This window comes from Microtus pennsylvanicus, chromosome 10 (genome assembly GCF_037038515.1).
Source record: "Microtus pennsylvanicus isolate mMicPen1 chromosome 10, mMicPen1.hap1, whole genome shotgun sequence".
Lineage (NCBI taxonomy): Eukaryota > Metazoa > Chordata > Mammalia > Rodentia > Cricetidae > Microtus > Microtus pennsylvanicus.
The window spans coordinates 69,540,854-69,558,104 of NC_134588.1; the positions used below are offsets into that span (position 1 = coordinate 69,540,854).

Genomic DNA, 17,251 nt, shown 5'->3' on the forward strand with positions numbered 1-17,251 from the left:
ACCTTTCTTGTCCTGTGTCCAAGTTTAAGTATATAGAAAGATAGTGTAGTCAAATCACAGATTTGGTCATGCGTGTGGGCACATGCATCCATGTGTGAGAGACGTACAGTTTTAAAAGAAAGTACATCTTTCCTGTGGGAGTCTATTGGCTTCATCTGCTTCTACACACTATGGAATGAGCAACGAGACATCATTTCATAAGGTAGCTTCCAGAGGAAACGGAAGACAACATTGGACTCAGTGTATCAGTGAAGCTCAAAGTTTTCTTCAACTTACATTATACTTGAAACCTGTGTGATTTAAATCTCCAACTCTTGAGAAGTTAACTGAGAAGCTCTTGATTCATCCCCCCAATTTGGAAGCACGTTTTCTCATCAGCTCATTCCATTTTGTGGTGCGTATAAGGCCCTGGGCTGAGACTCTCTTTCCACTCTTCAGGCTTAGAGCTGGTTTGAGTAGCAGCTGTGGGGATGGTTTACTCTTTCACAACACACACACACATACATGCATACACACACGCATGCACACACACATGCACACATGCATACACACGCATGCACACACATGCACACACGTCTCTGGGACTCAAGAACAAGTTTGACTCTGAATGTCATTTCAGCAGAGGTGTCACTAATATCACAGTGAGAGGAGGGAGTAACCCCCACGGGTCCCCTGCCACATTGCATAGGATCTGCCTGGTGAGGTCACTTGTTCCCATAGGGTGGAGGAGGTGCAGAGAGAAAGGGCAGGTAAGAGCATTGCAGGGAGGAAGCCCAGCACACAGATCTGGAGTTATATCAAATGTGGGGCACATTGAGTTGAGGGTGCATGGCATGTGGCATCAGGGTGACACTATGACGAGACTGGTTTCTTCTGGCTATGCCTCCAGGGCTGAGCTGGGTTCTTCTCATGCAGAGATGCCTGCGATGGATCTGTGAGCCACGACAAGTGATCAGTCCTCACACGGTATCAGCTGGTGCGGGGTGGCAACTCTGCCATGGGTCGGGATACCAATTACTTTACCATGTGGGTGTAAAGCTGAACCCCTGGGGCAAATTTCAAACCAGAGCAGCTCTTGTTTTGAGCACTTGGCCTAGGGGGTAGCCAGCGCATTTGCTGTTCTGTGTGTTTACTCACAGCACTGCTGATGGGGCCGGGCACACCTAGCCCCATGGTGGGGAGAGTCAAAGGTTGAGCCGACTTTTAGCTAAGTCCTGTGCCCAGCCTTATATTGCTGTATTAACCCTCACAACAACCATGAGAACTCTTTTTATCCTCAGGCTAAGAACCCAAGGCCCGGGGCCTAAGATGTTAAGGAATTTGCCAAGGTTATACAGAGTCTGAATCCAGGCTGCCCTGTCCCTGCTGTGTGACACAGCACTGCCTGCTTGCTCCTGGGGAGTCAGAGGCACTCTGCAACTGGATGTCCCTCTCAGGTCCCACAGTCCACCATCAGGTCACCAAAGGCTCAAAGTCCCTGCACACGTGCGCCCACTCATGGGTCTTCCTTATGTTAGCATGCGACCAGATCTAACAATGAGACCGGGCCAGGCAGATGGCTCAGAGGCTAACGGGCTTGCCGTGTAAGTTTAAGGAACTGAATTTGGTCCCCAGCACTCACCTACAAGGTGACAGTGCCACGTGAAGTCAATGCCAATGCTGCGGTAGTGGTGACAAGCGTAGCCCTGGAGCTCACCACCCAGTTCGTCAAATTACATCTCTCAGTTCAGTGGTGGGTCTTATTGCAAAAAGAGAAGGAGAGCAATTGAGGAAGACCTCAACATCAACCTCTGCTCTCCGTGTTCTTGATACCTGTATGTGCACATGTGTCCAGACACGCGTGTACATATGTACATGAATACACACAAATGCATACATGTGTACCATGCAAGACCGCCTGTTCGTTCTCAAGCCGTGGATTGCTCTGGAGATGAAGAGGGCCCTGCGAGACAGAGGTGGTCCTCTGGCGAAATGAGCAGCGACTGCCAAGCTCCAGCCTCCAGCCCCGTCTGTTCAGTGTATAAACCAGGACTTCCCAAATATTAATCCCTGCAGCGCCATCTTCACGGTATTTCACAGAGCCACACTTCTTAGGATTTTGCTTTCAATTAACTTGACTTGTTGCTTAAATAAAATGCAGAGGAAGTACATGCATTGCTACTACAAAGAGGAAAGTAATATTTGCCGTAAATAGAAAAAAAAAACCCCAGGTTCTTCAGATCAATAGCTTACTTTTGTAAATAAAGTTTTATTGGAAGAAAGCCACGCTCATGTCTCAAGGGACTTCAAGGGTTCTGCCAAGCCTAAAATATTTACTCTCTGGCACTTCAGAAAGTCTGCAGGCCTCTGAAGTAGATCCAACTAGTCTCCGTGGGGTTTTGCTGCCTTGCTTCACATGTTGGTGAGCTCAAGAGAGAGTGGAGACGTGTTAATTAAGGCCGTCCTGGCATTCTTGAAACTGAAAACTTACATGAGTACCACACAGGGAATAACTCACTACGGGACGTGACGCTCTTCCCGGCAGGTTCACTGTCCCTAGGTTACTGTTGCATTGTGTGCGTAGACTGTGATTTGGGAAACCAAATCCCACAAGTAGATGGGATACAGGAGAAGAGAATGCCAGACACTGCATCATCGCAAAAGCGAAGTGTGGCTAAAAGAATCCTGGGTATTAGAAACCACCAGCGTGACTTCAGGAAGTGCGACTATGGACTTCTGTCACCTTGATTGGGTGTGGGATCCACAATGGAGTCTACCCTCTTAGACCGAAAGCCAAAATAATCCCTTCCTCCACTGAGTTGCTTCTTGTCCAGTATTTGGCTATAGGAATGAGAGAAGTAATTCTGGCAGGCCTCTGAACCCCAGAGCACAGAGTCCCTCTTCCTGTCCTTTGTCCTTCCCTGGATGACCCACAGTCCCAGGAGGCTGGGCTTCAGATAAGACACTGAACACCAGGCTGCCCTAATGCCCTCCCCTGCTGCTTTCTCACGCAGCTGACTGCACAGCAGCCCTGGGGAGGAGAACCAAGTGTGGACAGGATGTGGTTGGGAGATAAGGGTAGACCACAAGTTCCGCTGAGGGAGAGGAAGGTGCCAGTTGGGCCAAGAGAGGACGGCGGCAAAAAGACTGGTGTTTCAGCCTCCACTGTCAGAGGTTGGTTTCGCCCTACCTGGGAGACTCTGTGTTACCCCTACACCCTCACTGGCCCAGGAAGAGATCCCAGGAGCTGGGTTCTAGGACACTCAGACATTGTCCCATTATTTGGTTATACATTTAGGCAGCTCCAGGCTGATGAGCCATCTGCCTCAGTGCGCAGGAGCCAGGGAAGGCAGGCATTCCCTTTAGAAAGGAGGCTCAAGGAGCTTCGCTAGTGATGCTTTAGCATATCATTTGGGGCTGCCCACCTACCCGGTGTCATTACAAAGAACTGTGAAGAGAGGCTCCTAGTTCCCTCTTGGAACTCCTCATCTGGGCTCTGGCTATAGCCACAGCCAGCCAGCCAGCCAGCCAGCACCACGAAGCTGTCGCCCCCCACAAATGGCAAGCAAACTGCTACGTTTAGCACTTACTGTGTGCTAAGCACAGCATGAATTGCATAATCCCCCACCTGTGGTCTACATGGCCCTGCTAGGTGGCAGGAGAGTCCTCAGGTCAGGGCAGCTTGCCTTACTACTGGTTGGGGCAGGAGGAGAGTTAGCTGCCTACTCGGAACAACTCAAAGCCCTTTGCGCTATTTCCTGCTCTGGATGACTGTGTAATAGTAACGTCCTGTTCTAAGGTGCGGCTGAACCAAGTGTCCCCTCTCAGGAGAGAAGGCAGTGGTGAGGGGTGTAGGTAGAGCCGAAGGGACGTTGCTACTTCCTTCCCTCCGAGGTCACTGGGCTCACGCCCTAGAACGTGGTTCTAAGACCAGTGCCCAGCGAGAAGGTGCTTTTTTAGTTCCTGGACAGTCAAAGGTAGACATTCATCCCCCAGCTTGTCACTTGCTTTTGGGGTGCAAGTGGGGATCAACAGGCCACGGAGCAAAAGGCAAGGGTTAGTAAGGGCTCATCTCCGCAGAGTCAAAAATCTGCAGTTTCAAGACGGGTGACAACGCAGGAGGAACGAGGAAATCGACTAAAATTAGAAAGACATTACCCGCCCTGATGGTGGTTTTTATGGACGTTCCTGAGCACACAGGGAAACCATGGGAATTTCCTTGTTATCAGACCTGTGTGAGCCTGCAGGGGAGCCGGTGGGCACAGGAGGAAAGTCTGTAGGCTGCTGAAGGTGACCTGCTTGGGGCGAGGGTTTGTTTTAGTGTGAATTAGCACAAGGTCAGGACGCAGGTATTTGGAGGGGCTTCTTGAGGACGAGTTGTCTGAGGCTAGCCTGCCCCGGGGATAGCCATATTGCACATGGGCCTTGAATTTACAGACTTTCAGAAGGGGGGTGTTTTTAAGTTGAACATGCCTCCAATGAGAAGGCATCAATGCGTGTTTAGGGACTCTTAAATCTGAAGATTATTTAGTTGTTCTCTGTATAAATTCACTCACGAAACAACTGCCACAGAATGAAAAGAAAAAAAAATGCCAAAAAATTCCCTGTGATGTAGACACTAAGCAGCTTTTATTTATTTTTCTTTTTTGAACGAAATCAAAGGTGTTTAGCTCCCTACTCAAGAGCATAAGTCACCTAAACACGGCCTCAGGAAGTCATCCAAAGAGGTAGCCTTTGTCAGTCTGCAGCCTGTAGTTTTAAGTAAGAAAAGCAGAAATGTAAGGAGCTGGGGACCATCTCTGGGTCTGTGTGGTGGACATGAGGCCTTGCAGGAGGGTCTCTGAGTAAAAAGACCAGTGGCCATGGAGACCGGAGCATCTCGGTCCACTACTGACCTCAGCATAAATGTCTTAACTCTGCATGTGTCTTCCTTCATTTTCCTCACAATCTCCTGAGGTTGATGCTTAGGGTTCCCCTCTCATGCCAGCAAGCAGTTTGGTTGTGGAGGTTTGGTGCGGGCAATCCCTGAAACCCACATTTTCCAACCTGAATTGCCCCAGCTGGGAAGGGCAAGTTCTACAAGGGGCCTCCTCAGTTCAACATTTTTCTCTGTTTAACGAGACACTGGAGGAAGGAGCAGGAAAGAGGCAGTTGTAGGAACTGCCTTCTGCTTAGGATTGAAGAGATCCGTTCTAACGTCATGCCGAGTGCTGTGTGTGAGCACTCCAGCTCCACTCTGGGCCCTAACCAGTAGGCAACTTGCTGACTGAACAGATCCCCAGCCGGAGTGCTTTTGTGTTGGACAACTTCACAGCCAGTACAGCCGGAGAGGAGCTAAAGGTTATTTTTAAAACCTGGCCGAAGTGCTGAGAAAAAGTGACTCATCAGAGCACAGCCCAAAATACACAGCTACCACCCACTCCAGGGTTCAGCAAACACTGAATGAGGCAGAGGGATGGAAGGAATGCCAGAGATGGAGGATCAGGGTGGGAGCGGGAAGGGGGAGGGTCTATGCTGTGAAAACTAGCTGTCTTTTAGACTTGACATGATTGTTGCACCCAAGAACTCACAGTGCCCCAGCAGCACCAATTACCTCTGTAATCAGCATAAAAGCTCTGTACACGCCTGGGCCCTCAACATGCCTTCATTCGTCGGTGGGGGTGAGGGGTGGGGGGTGGGGTAGGAAGGGGGGAGCTCAGAAGGTGGCCACCCTTCCCTAAGGAGCTCCAGGCCCTTAGTGGTGGCTGGGAGAGGGGTAGGCATATTTCTTCAGAGGCTGGCCACTGGTAATCCGCCCTCATTCAAGTAAACACACCCTCCCCCAGGCTCTTGCAAGCAACCCTAATTAAAGACGGGGATGCAGTGGCCACACAGCTATCCACAAAGGCATGAAAGCAGGAGAGGGATTTTCTAGGGAAGAAGTGGGTAGAGGGGCTCAGAGATAAAGATAGGGGGCAATTATATTCTGGACGCGTACGAACTTCACTTGGTTGTAGCCAAGAGGCAGAGAAGTGAGTTTTCCAGAGTTTATAGACAAAGTGGGAACCTTGTGCAGAAATACAGTGAGTATGTGGGTTGTGGAGGTGTGTGCAAAGCACTATGGGAAAGTATGGGATAAGCTCAGGGTATCTTCCAAGAGGAAGGATGTAACCACAGGCTGACGGTCAATGGGAGGAGGAATTGGGCAATACAGGCTCAGGTATTTAGTGCAGCATAGGTCGGCGTGGGTGGGGCCTGTGTCTGTGGGAAGAAGGACAAGCTGAGGTGACAGAGTGGCTGTACTTGGCACAGGAGAGCACTGGGACCGTCACTTAGAGTAGCTGGCCTATCACGGCATGCGGGTGCCTGTGGGCGATGACCAAAATCTCTTGCTCACGTTTCCCCCAGCTACAGGATGCCATCTTGACAGCTTCTAAGGTATCATGAACTACATATCCAAAAACATCTTCCAAAATTTTAAGTTCTTAAAAGGTCCAGACTGTAAAAAATAAAACCTTTGCTCGGCCGTGGCAGCCAGCCTCCAGGAGCTCGACAAAATGACAAACAGAAAGGGGAAGGGACGGGGCACTCGCTCCATGTTCTGCAGACCTTCAGGACACGTGGAGTTGTTCCTTTGGCCACGTACATGCAAATCTATGAGAAGGGTGATATTGCAGATATCAAGGGAATGGGCACTGTTCAAAAAGGAATGTCCCCAAAAGTGTTACCACGGCAAACCTGGAAGAGTCCGCTGTGTCACCCAGCATGCCATGGGCATCATTGTAAACAAGTAAGCTAAGGGCCAGACTCTTGCCAAGAGGATTAAGGAATGGACTGAGCACACCAATCACTCCAAGGGCCCAAGACGCTTCCTGAAGCAGGTGAAGAAACTGATCAGGAGAAAACAGAAGCCAAAGAGAGGTTGCCTGGGTTCAGTTGAAGCGCCAATCTGCTCACCCAGAGAAGTACTCTTTCTGAGGCTTGGCAGGAAGGAGCCTGAGCACTGGACCCTGTTCCATATGGATTCCAGGCCTAATGTACAAAAAGGAGTAAAGGACCTGGACTATACAGTGTTTTCCTTAAAGATAAATACATAAATAAAAATAAAAGCTTTGGCTTAAAGCTCTGAGCGATCCCCTTGGACTTATGTGAGCAGCCTAGTGGTCAAGCTTGCTCTGTAGTTGTGGCAAGGGCAGTGTCTTGTTGAGTCTGTCACCATGACTACATAACTGCTTCTCCAGAGCTGACTTCCCTGACTTCTCTTCCCGGCCATCCTTCACTCACTGTCTGTCTTTCCGACAGGGTCTCACACAGCGTGTCAGGCTAGCCCAGAAATCACTATATATTAATAGCTAAGTAGCCCAGGCTGGCTAGTTTTACAGTGGTGCTAAGGATGGGAAAAGACCCTGGTGTGTATGCTTTCTCTATATTTCTCGTTTTAATTCGAGGCAGGGCCTCAGAGTCCCTCTGAGCCCACCAGGAGCTCTTGCTTAGGCCTGGTGTCCCTTTGCTTCAGTGGCTTCTTCTCTGAGGTTTCATAGCTGTTTGCAGCGCTGTCAGAATGAATGACTGCTGAAACTGATTGCGCTCGCTCCCCCATAGCACTCTCAAACACAGGGCTCCCGCCGATGGCTACAGAGAGGCCTCCCTCAGCCTGCAAAGCCCTCGAAACTGCAAGACCCTCCAGCATTTACCACGAGAAGGCTGTAGACGCAACCCCGGTGCTTCAGTGGACCGCGGAGGAGTACTTTTTACTAGCAAATCCCTTTACACATTTAAAATCAAATTTGATCTATCAGAATTAAATTTTCACATGGTATTCTAGGGAATACATCTCTAATATAGAACAAGCAGTGTGCTGATTGTTTTATTAACCACTGGCAATAAAACAGAGGAGAAAAAGTAATTCAGAGTTTTAAAAGCTGCCTTTTATGGCGTGCAGTATATATTTCAGCTTGAATACAGACTTTATAATCAAGCGACTTCTGCTACAGCCAGCGAGCGGGCTCCGGGGTAAAGGTGCTGCTGAGCTTGACAACCTGAGGTTGATCTCTGGCACCTACATGGCAAAGGAGAGGGCTGACTCCTACTAACTGTCCTCTGACCTCTGCTCATGGGCCATGATAGGTGTGCATGTGCGCATGTATGAGCTCACACATGCACACACACATACACAGATCTATAAATAAAATGTAAACCATCCTTCCATATCCCAGCGCTGTTCCTCGTCAGCTGTGCTACCCTGAGCACAGCAATGAACGCCTCTGGTCTCAGCTGCCACAAAGAATGAAAAAGGAGGGGAGGATTCTAAGCAACGCGTCTCCTAGGCCTGTGGCCAGAAGCGGTGGGTTAGAAAGAATAATTCACAGTATCCAAAATACACAGCAGCCTCGGTGCCCATCAGCAGATGAGCAGATAGCTGGATAAAAAGGTGGGGTTTATGCAAACAATAGCTCTGTTCTGTCATAAAGAATGAAATCATGTCACCTGTAGAAAGTGGATGAAATCGGACATCATCCTGTTTGTCAGAATAAACCAGACTCAGAAAGTACAACCACAGCTACATTCTCTCTCTCTCTCTCTCTCTCTCTCTCTCTCTCTCTCTCTCTCTCTTTCTCTCATCTATGCATCTATCTATCATCTATCTATCTATCTATCTATCTATCTATCTATCTATCTATCTATCTATCTATCTATCTTCTTACCTATCTATCTATGGCATAAAGGTAAAATGGATGCTACTTAAAATTTATTTTTTACATTTAAAATCATATGCGTATGTCTGAGAGTAGGTTTGCCCTCATGAGTACAGGTGCCTGTGGAGGCCAAAAGACACTGGAACACCTGCAGCTAGAGTTCCAAGTGTTGGTGAGCCACCCTGATAGAGGTGCTGGGTACTGTTCATAAGAACAGCTCTCTCACTGTCAACCACTGAGCCATCTCTCCAGGGAGACTCTGTGGGAAGAAAAAGGGAACCAACCAGTAGGAGGGTGACTAGGGGCAAGAGAATGCAGTGTGTGTGTGTGTGTGTGTGTGTGTGTGTGTGTGTGAGAGAGAGAGAGAGAGAGAGAGAGAGAGAGACTATAAGCAAAGTATAGGATGAATTCAGAAAAAATGTTATTATGAAACTCATCATTTTGCATAACTAGTTTTTCACTAGGAAATAAAAAGAAGTTAATGCAGTATGCATCATGTGGAAAACAGCCCGTGAATTAGCTGCCACTGTGACGTGGTTCTTAGATTTCTCTGGTTCCCAGCAAACATAAAGAATGAATAAGAGCAGGCATGGGGGACATGTGAGCACTCGGAAGATAGACAGAGGAAGGAAGGTCTTGAGTTTAAGACCATCTTAGATATCTATATCTATATAGCTATATATATATATATGAAAAAAAGAAGAAATAAAATTAGAAAAACTGAAGGATGGCCTGGGATCAGCACTATGGAATTTGTGTCTATAGGAGACTTGATGTCATGTCAGTTCTGGGGATGAATCCAGCGTCTTAGGCACACAAGACAAGGGCTGTTCCGTTGAGCTATATTGCTCACTCCTATCTTTTTGATTACATGCTAAGGGATAGCTTCTTCCTGCTTCTGGACCAGTTATTTAGGTAGAGTAAACCTCAGCCTTGGGCTTGGGGGGCAGCATAGGACACAAAGACAGCAGACAGCCATGTGTTCCCAAAGGAGTATATGACTATATGACTCAAATCAGACTAACAGGACCCCGCATAGCTTGTGGTGAAATGATCATGACCCAAGTCTTTGTCTCCCTCATCCCCTCTCTTCCTCCCTCCCCCCTTCTCAGCCCCCCCCCCCCCCCCAGGAAGGCAAGCCTGGAGCTGCTGGTGACTATCTTTGTCAGCCACAGGGAACAGCTTCCCACCCAGGAAGGTGACAGCAACAAACTGCTATAGGATGAAGGAAAAGGAGCCCAAGCCCCGTGAGCCGGTGACTCCTGTAGACTCTCAGTGATGTGGCTGATTGTCAGCTAAGTCTCTCTGTCACTTTCATCCAAGTGACATTCAGGCTTAGGCTTCTCCCTGTTCCCCGTTATTCTATTTCTACAAACCAAATCCAAATCTCTTAGTTCATTAACAGCTCTTGCAATGGTTGGGGTACCTGGCTTTTTGTTCCCCACCCTTGGGGGACACTGGCCGTACCCCAGGCACTTCCCCTGCTCTAACAAATCCCCAAGCTCCATGGCTGGAACTGAAGTAACAAAGTTGCTAAGAAATGGGGTTAGGAAAAGAGGCAGGCTGGACCTGGCGTTCTCTTTCCACAGGAAGGGATTGCTGGCATGACCTGCCGGTCCTTCTGGGTGTTGGTGCACTTAGGTGTCAAGCAAATGAAACCAATCCCCAAGATCCTTTTTCAGTTCTAACATTCCAGAAGCTTCTGTTACTCCAGGGATCCTCTTCATTATGTATGGTGTGGGATAACTGATTACAGCTCTCATGTTTGTCTGCTTCCTTCTGCTTCTGTTTCAGCTTTAAGAATACTCTATCAGACTCTCAATTTCTGTATTCCAAGTACTTACTTCCTCTCCAATTTCCTTCTAGGAAAAACATATTTATTTTTGTGTGGTTGGACATAATGATCCCATTTTCTTCCCGTGTCTGTATTTTTAAATCTAATTAAGATGATAAGTTCCTTGAGAGTTGAAGCTGGGGTTTTCCTGTGGGTGTAAACATTATTATTTTTTTAATTGCCAACGAAGCTGCCGGTTTTGACAGGGAAGGCGGATACAGGTTTTTAAGGAATCCAAGCGGGAAACGGGTCTTCAGCCCACACAAAATAAATACGAAACTATTGATTCTTTCCAAGTTCACATCTGACTTACGCATTTATAACCGTAGTCTGAGTTAACATTCTCCCACAGAAATGCATGTGACCTCCATGGAGACAAGACCAAAACTGAGTCATCAGGTGAATTGCCAAGTGTCACCCAGGTAATAACATGGCATGGGTGTCAAGCCAAAAAAAAAAAAAAACAACCCAAAAACCAAAAACCAAAACCAGAACATCAGGTGATACCCCCGGTGTCACCTCTGTGAATAGCAAGGCCTTTCAGGCTTTTCCCAGCAGGGGTGAAGGGGTGAAAGGTCAGCCCTAAGCTAAATGAACATCCCTGTCACGGCTCCACGTTCCTTGCTCGCTAGTAACCCCCAGCTCAGGAGTTTGGACAGATCGAGTGGCTGGGTAATGAGTAGCCACCTGATCTGTGCTCTGCAGACAGAGCTGCCCAGAGGGGAGTGGTCCACACCCATCCCTTCTCTCCGGCTGCCTAGCCCGTGCTTGTTCCTGGGGAATCTCTGTATGAAGAGGCCTTTAGCTCCAAAGGCCACAATGGGTAACTCTTGGGAAACAAATTAAATCCCGTGGAGGCAGAGGTCACAGGGTCGGCAGGCTCTGCAGTCCAGGGCTGCTGTCAGGAGCTTGCTTTCTGTCACCTGCCTTTCCACTAGAAGGCCCATTGTCCTGCAGATGGCTTCTCATTGCGCCTACAAGCTTTCTGGTATGCATGCATTGCATAGGACAGCATATCTGTCCCAAGAGTTTTGAATTATCCCTCTTGAGACTGGCCCAGGTACATGCAGTGAACTGAGCACTGTGGCTGGGATGGAAAGCCAGCTGGCGTAAGATTAACTGTGCCAATCCCAATGCCGAAGGGCAGAAACCCAAGCAATGAAGAAGGGGAAGGTATAGGAACAGTATCAAGAAGTGTGTGCATGTCTCCTGAGCCATGGCAGTTCCTGGCACTGGTAGCAGAAGAAGTCAAGTGTCCTCGGAACAGTGCTGCTAGCCACCGGGGCTCTCTTCCTCAGCCCAGCTTTCTCCTTAGGGCTGTGTTTCCCAGATCAAACTTTTTTTTCTTTTTCCCTTTTTGGATTTTCGAGACAGGGTTTCTCCGTAGCTTTTTGGTTCCTGTCCTGGAACTAGCTCTTGTAGACCAGGCTGGCCTCGAACTCACAGAGATCCACCTGCCTCTGCCTCCCGAGTGCTGGGATTAAAGGCGTGTGCCACGACCGCCCGGCTCAGATCAAACTTTTAACAAAAGCTTTTAGTTCACAACACAACTCTTCTAATGCACAGTAAAATCATGGATGGGTACCCGGCTTCTTGTTCCATGCTCTTGGAGGACAAAGGCATCTCCAGGGTCCCTGGCTAGCACCTTGCCTAGTGACTCCTCTACAGTGAGCCTCCAACATAGCCTGAGGTGATGGAATGAATAGAAAAGTGGCAACGTCATCCAAGTCTCACCTGAGACAGTTCCCTGAGACACTGTTAGGCCGCTGCCCGAGCCATTCACCTGGGAAAACCCCTATGGTTTTTTTTTTTTTTTCCAGCTTGCTACCCAAGCCTTTTACCTGGAACACATCTTTATGATGTTTTAGGCCTGTCACTCACCGCCCTATTCTTTTCTGTGTAAAAGCATCAAGGAGAAAATATCAATAATGAAAAACTCTGTATGCATGACACCCGTTTATATCAATGCAAAGCCAGTCAACTCTCTATTATCAGATGTCTATGGCCCAATAAGCAGTTTTTAGTTTATTTAAATATTTTTGTTCTTGTTAGGAAGGAATGGCTTAGAAGAGGAAAGCTAACCTGACATGAGAAAAATGTCAGTGTCCCCAGTGCCCAAACATTCCTTCTAGAACAAACGTATCCCGTGTCTCCCATCTACACACAGACCATTCGTACAGACACGAGTATTCTGGCTTCTCATCTCATTCATTCCCATGCCACAAAGGCCCTTATTGCCACTGTCAGGATGAGGGCATAGAAGGTGTGCTTGGCCGTACTGACTGTTACCTCTGGAGCCCTACCCAGTCAGGAAGCCTTCTGGGATCTGCAGTCACAACACCTAAGACCTGGTTTTCATCAACAGCCATTCAAGCTTGATCAGGAGATCGTCCTGGCTCTCATATCTTCATGCCATCTCTGTTTATACCTGGCCATAGCAGCATGCTATTAGTGTCCTATCGGAATGTTGCGTGTTAACACTGTTCATGATTTGATCTCAGAAGCTGAGCAAACATATTTATAGATAAGGTAAGGAGGGGATCCCACTTACACTCTTTGGACATTCCCACTTCAAAGCACTTCTGCAGGCGGCAGTACTGGCATCGATTCCTGGTGACTTTGTTAATGACACAGCTCTTATCTCGGTGGCAAGTGTAGATCATGTTCTTCTGAATACTCCGGCGGAAAAAGCCCTGCAAGCAAGAAGATGAGCAGATAAACAAACATGAGAGACCAAAACCCACCTCGGGATGCATCTTGGGCTCTGCCTACTGATAAAGGGACCACTGCAAAAGCCCCAAACCCCAGATTCAGAGAAATGGCTCGGGGGGCTAAGAGTGATTTTTGCTCTTATAAAGAACAGAGGCTCTGTGCCCAGCACTCACAGGATCCTGACACCCTTTGGCCTCTTTCTTTGGTAAGCCCCAAAGGCCTTTTTAGTCAAAACTAGAGACGACTGTTAATGTCTTACTAAAACAAATACCAAGCTGATTTGCTTGGAAAACCCCAAGACAAAGCGAGAGCCCACGCTGGCTCAGCTAGCCTACCTAGCTCTTCAGCTGGCCGAAACAACTTCAGGGAACCCACTACCAAGGAAGCCAGTGCGTGAGGCATCACGTTTGCCAAACACACTGTGCACATCACGCAAGGGTTAGCAATACCCGAGAAGTTTTCTACAAGGTGTTTTCGCAATTTCGTGCCATATCGTAGCCGTTAAGATAATGGCTTAAACCACAAAGTAAATGTTTAATACCCCAAACTGAAACAAGTTAGAAAGACGGGTTTCTGCTCATGAATGTCACAGCAGAATGGCCCTGGCCAGCACAGCAGACACCTTTCTCTAGAGAGGTTATGGAAAGCGGGCAAGCGTTCATGAGTCTGGTTCAAGCATGGAGAACTTCTGCCCAAGGAAAACCAATCCTTAGGGATATTGTTTTATTGCCTTGTGGGGGACATCATGAGCCCTGCATCTAATTTGGCAATCATTTCTTCTTTGCTACGTCATGTATGTGTATATGTGTCTGCCACCATTGCCTGTCTACTTCCTTACCCACCACCTATCTACATCATCCCCATGTCATCCTTCCAACCGACTTTGCCATCTACTCTCTCATGAATAAATTACACGAAACTTGTATTTGGTTTTATTTACACACGTTTGCTGAATGACTTACATTATTTTGTAACTTCCGGAGAATACTTTGAGAAAAGCAGCAATGTATCCCGAGTTGTGCAAAACACTCACAAAACGAAGCCGACTCTAGGCTAGAAAGCAGGGGCCTCCTGTCTCTGCCCCCTCCCCCAATTACTACCAGACCTCTCTGCAGACACGGTTAATGGGGTGCTGCTTGTTCTAATCAACACTGAGGAAGTAGCAGGTGATAAACGCTGGCCTGCCCATCTTTGCTCTCTTCTTAGTGCCTGACAGAGAACTTTTGCTCTTTTTTGAAGAGTGTGGCACTCTGTGGGATTTGCCACCGCTCGGCAGCCATTCTCCTGAACGTAGGAAATCTGTTGAGCGGAGCACAAGTCTCCCCGGGTGAGCCCAACCTTGCCTGCAGTCAATTACCACAGCGGGAGGCGGGAGCCTGACTAACAACTTCCAACATTCAACTCCTGAGCCAACAGCACTCACGGAGTGCGCGCTGTTCAGGATTTTCACACATGGGTCCTAGGATTCTAGCATCTACACAAACCCATTGTTACCAGCAAGGTTTAACTGTAAAGGCCTGGAAATCTGGTTTAAGATTGTCATGATGTCAGTAGTCCAGACACACACATTTTCCAAGAAAACATGGTTGGCTTATTTGTTTGTTTGTTTGTTTGTTTCCTCTGATGGTACAAACATGCTCAGAATCTAAAACAACAGGTTACAAAGGTCCTGGAAGCGGAGAAGTGTGGGCTCTGTGTCAGAATGCTGTGCTGCACCGTTTGTTCCCAGAGGTCCCGGAAGCTCAACACTAAAAAAAAAAAATCCTACATTGCTCCTTGGCCAGAAAGAACATGAGAGACGGGTACCCTTTTCATTTTGGTAATACCAAATATTCAGCTCAGCCAATTTTTCAATTTTTGGTGGCCGTGGAGCACAGCACTGAGATGTGCAAGGGAAATGAGAGGGAGAGTTACAGAACTTTATGTATCACGAATTACACATCAGTGTGGCTCACAAACACTGATAGAAACTGAATAGGACTTCTCCGTTTTCCAGATCAGGCTCTGCTGGGTGTCAGCGGGTCTCAGTTTCAGGAAATCATCCCCAGTGTGGCGGAGCCCTTGGCTATGACACACGCTGGGAGGTATTTTGATCGGTGTGCTGGGTAAACAGGGACTGCCTGTGATTCATGCAGGGTTTTGTATCACCCACATCTTCCCTCACGGCCACCCTCAGTTGTGGCATAAGCCTCAGCCCTGTTAGAGCCCTCAGCTTCCAGGACCCTTCCCACTTCCACTTTATTTAAGATGGAGTTGTTTTATCTCCAGCTTGCTGGAGAAGTCAGCAGCATAAACATAGACAATTCAGTGAGCCAATATTCAGATGGAATTTCTCGCCCCATCGATGGGAAGTCTACCAAAGGTGTGGAGCCCTGGGCCACCCCATTTCCTCATGAGATGGGACATGAATGAGTATCGGGGGCCCATCAGTATCTACTGAAGGCTTTTTTTTTGTTTTTGAGGAATTCAGAGGAAACACATGTTTCTTATCTTGAGATTTAGTGTGATTTAAGAACCACATATATGTCTAACTTGAAATGAAAGGCTTCATATAATTGGAGTTGGATTTAAAAGGATGGGATTTAGACGTCCACATATAGCGGTTCTTGAAGCAAGTCAAGGGAAGACACTTAGAAAGAAAAGACCAAAAAGACTGAAGTTGGGACGATGAAGGAGCTGGTTGCATCTGAAGAAAGCAGAGGTTAGAGATAGCAAGAATGCCCTGCCCTGGGCACTCTCAAGCCCTTGCCAGGCACCTTCTCACTGTGCCTGTGACCTAAGCAGGCCACAGCTCCTCAGTCAAGGCCTGCAGGATGTGTTGACCGGGACTTCTCCAGCTGCCCGTCCTGGTTACAAACGCATCGCTGTATTGGAGTGAAGACCAGGGGTGGTCAAGGAAGGGGCAGTGTCACAAGACTAGGGAAAGAGACAGCTTCCACCTGGATGGGCAGTAGTGGTTGTTTTTATACTAGCCAGAAGCTTAACAGACACCCAAAGGCTCATGGGCATTTATTAGCCACGCTGGAGAGTGCTCACACTCTGCTCAGACGATTTCAATCTCACCTGTAGCCTAGGAAAGGACGTGGCTCTGGCTCACTTCTAGTGTCTGCAGTGCGCACACAAAAGATACTCAAATATCCTTCTCTGCCCACATACCTTCAATGGACTAACTAGCTTGAACTCACTCATCCATAAAGTTCGTGGGAAGAAGTACCAGGCCCCTCTGTTCATATTTTGTTATGTGAAGTTGGGTCACCTTCTCTCCTCTAATACTTCCAAGCCACGGCTCTAGAGCCCCCACCCCATCCATGGGCCGCGTCTTTCCTCTTAGCTTTTGGATGCTATCCTGAGTTCGCTATCTCCCACAGAGGCTGATGTAAGATTTAGATACTAGCCTACAACTGTGAAGTAGGCTTTAGTTCAGAGTATGTGTATCTGAATTCTGACTCTATCACTTAAGTACTGTTGTGACCTTTGCTAAGGTCTCAGGTAAGTCTGAATTGGCTACAAGCAAGCAAGGCTTATTAAGGTCCTACCCACTCGGACCAATATTGTTAAGTATCGACCACAGCACATCTCCCCTATAACAAGAGCTTGGTGAGTGATCAGTGCTATTAGGAGACCTGTTTCCTTATGGGAGAATTCATACACGCATTTTGTAACTAAAATAAGGTTTCTCTAACTGGAAAGACGAGCACAGCCAATCTCTGCATCCCTATGGGGGAGGCCCTCCCAGTTACATGAGCTGTTTCTGTGTTCACTCGCTGACTCACTGACTCAGAAACTTCGTGTCAATCAGTGGGCTGGAATGGTTCTTTCTCAGTCTGTGTTGTGGGTTGAACATACAATGTTTCCCATGGACTTGTATATTTGAACACTTGGTCCCCATTTGGTGGTGTTGTTTGGAGGAGTTCTGGAACCTTTACTGAGGGGAGCCTTGGTGGAAGACATATATCACTGGGGTAGGCTTTGGGGTCTCACAGCCTAACCCCACTTGACCTTCTTTGGATGCTTTTTTGAGCCTAGACACAGTGTGACCAGCCTCCTGCTT

General features: G+C 47.9%; 1 protein-coding gene across 3 annotated transcripts in view; it reads right to left on the reverse strand.

The window, feature by feature from the left end:
- The window catches only part of Rarb (retinoic acid receptor beta), a 649,902-nt gene that overhangs the window by 72,981 nt on the left and 559,670 nt on the right, over positions 1–17,251 (reverse strand). For all 3 annotated transcript variants that reach the window (XM_075988633.1, XM_075988632.1, XM_075988634.1), the window contains one exon: positions 13,040–13,181. In XM_075988633.1, the coding sequence (XP_075844748.1) occupies positions 13,040–13,181 (142 nt within the window). The remainder of the gene's footprint in view (positions 1–13,039; positions 13,182–17,251) is intronic.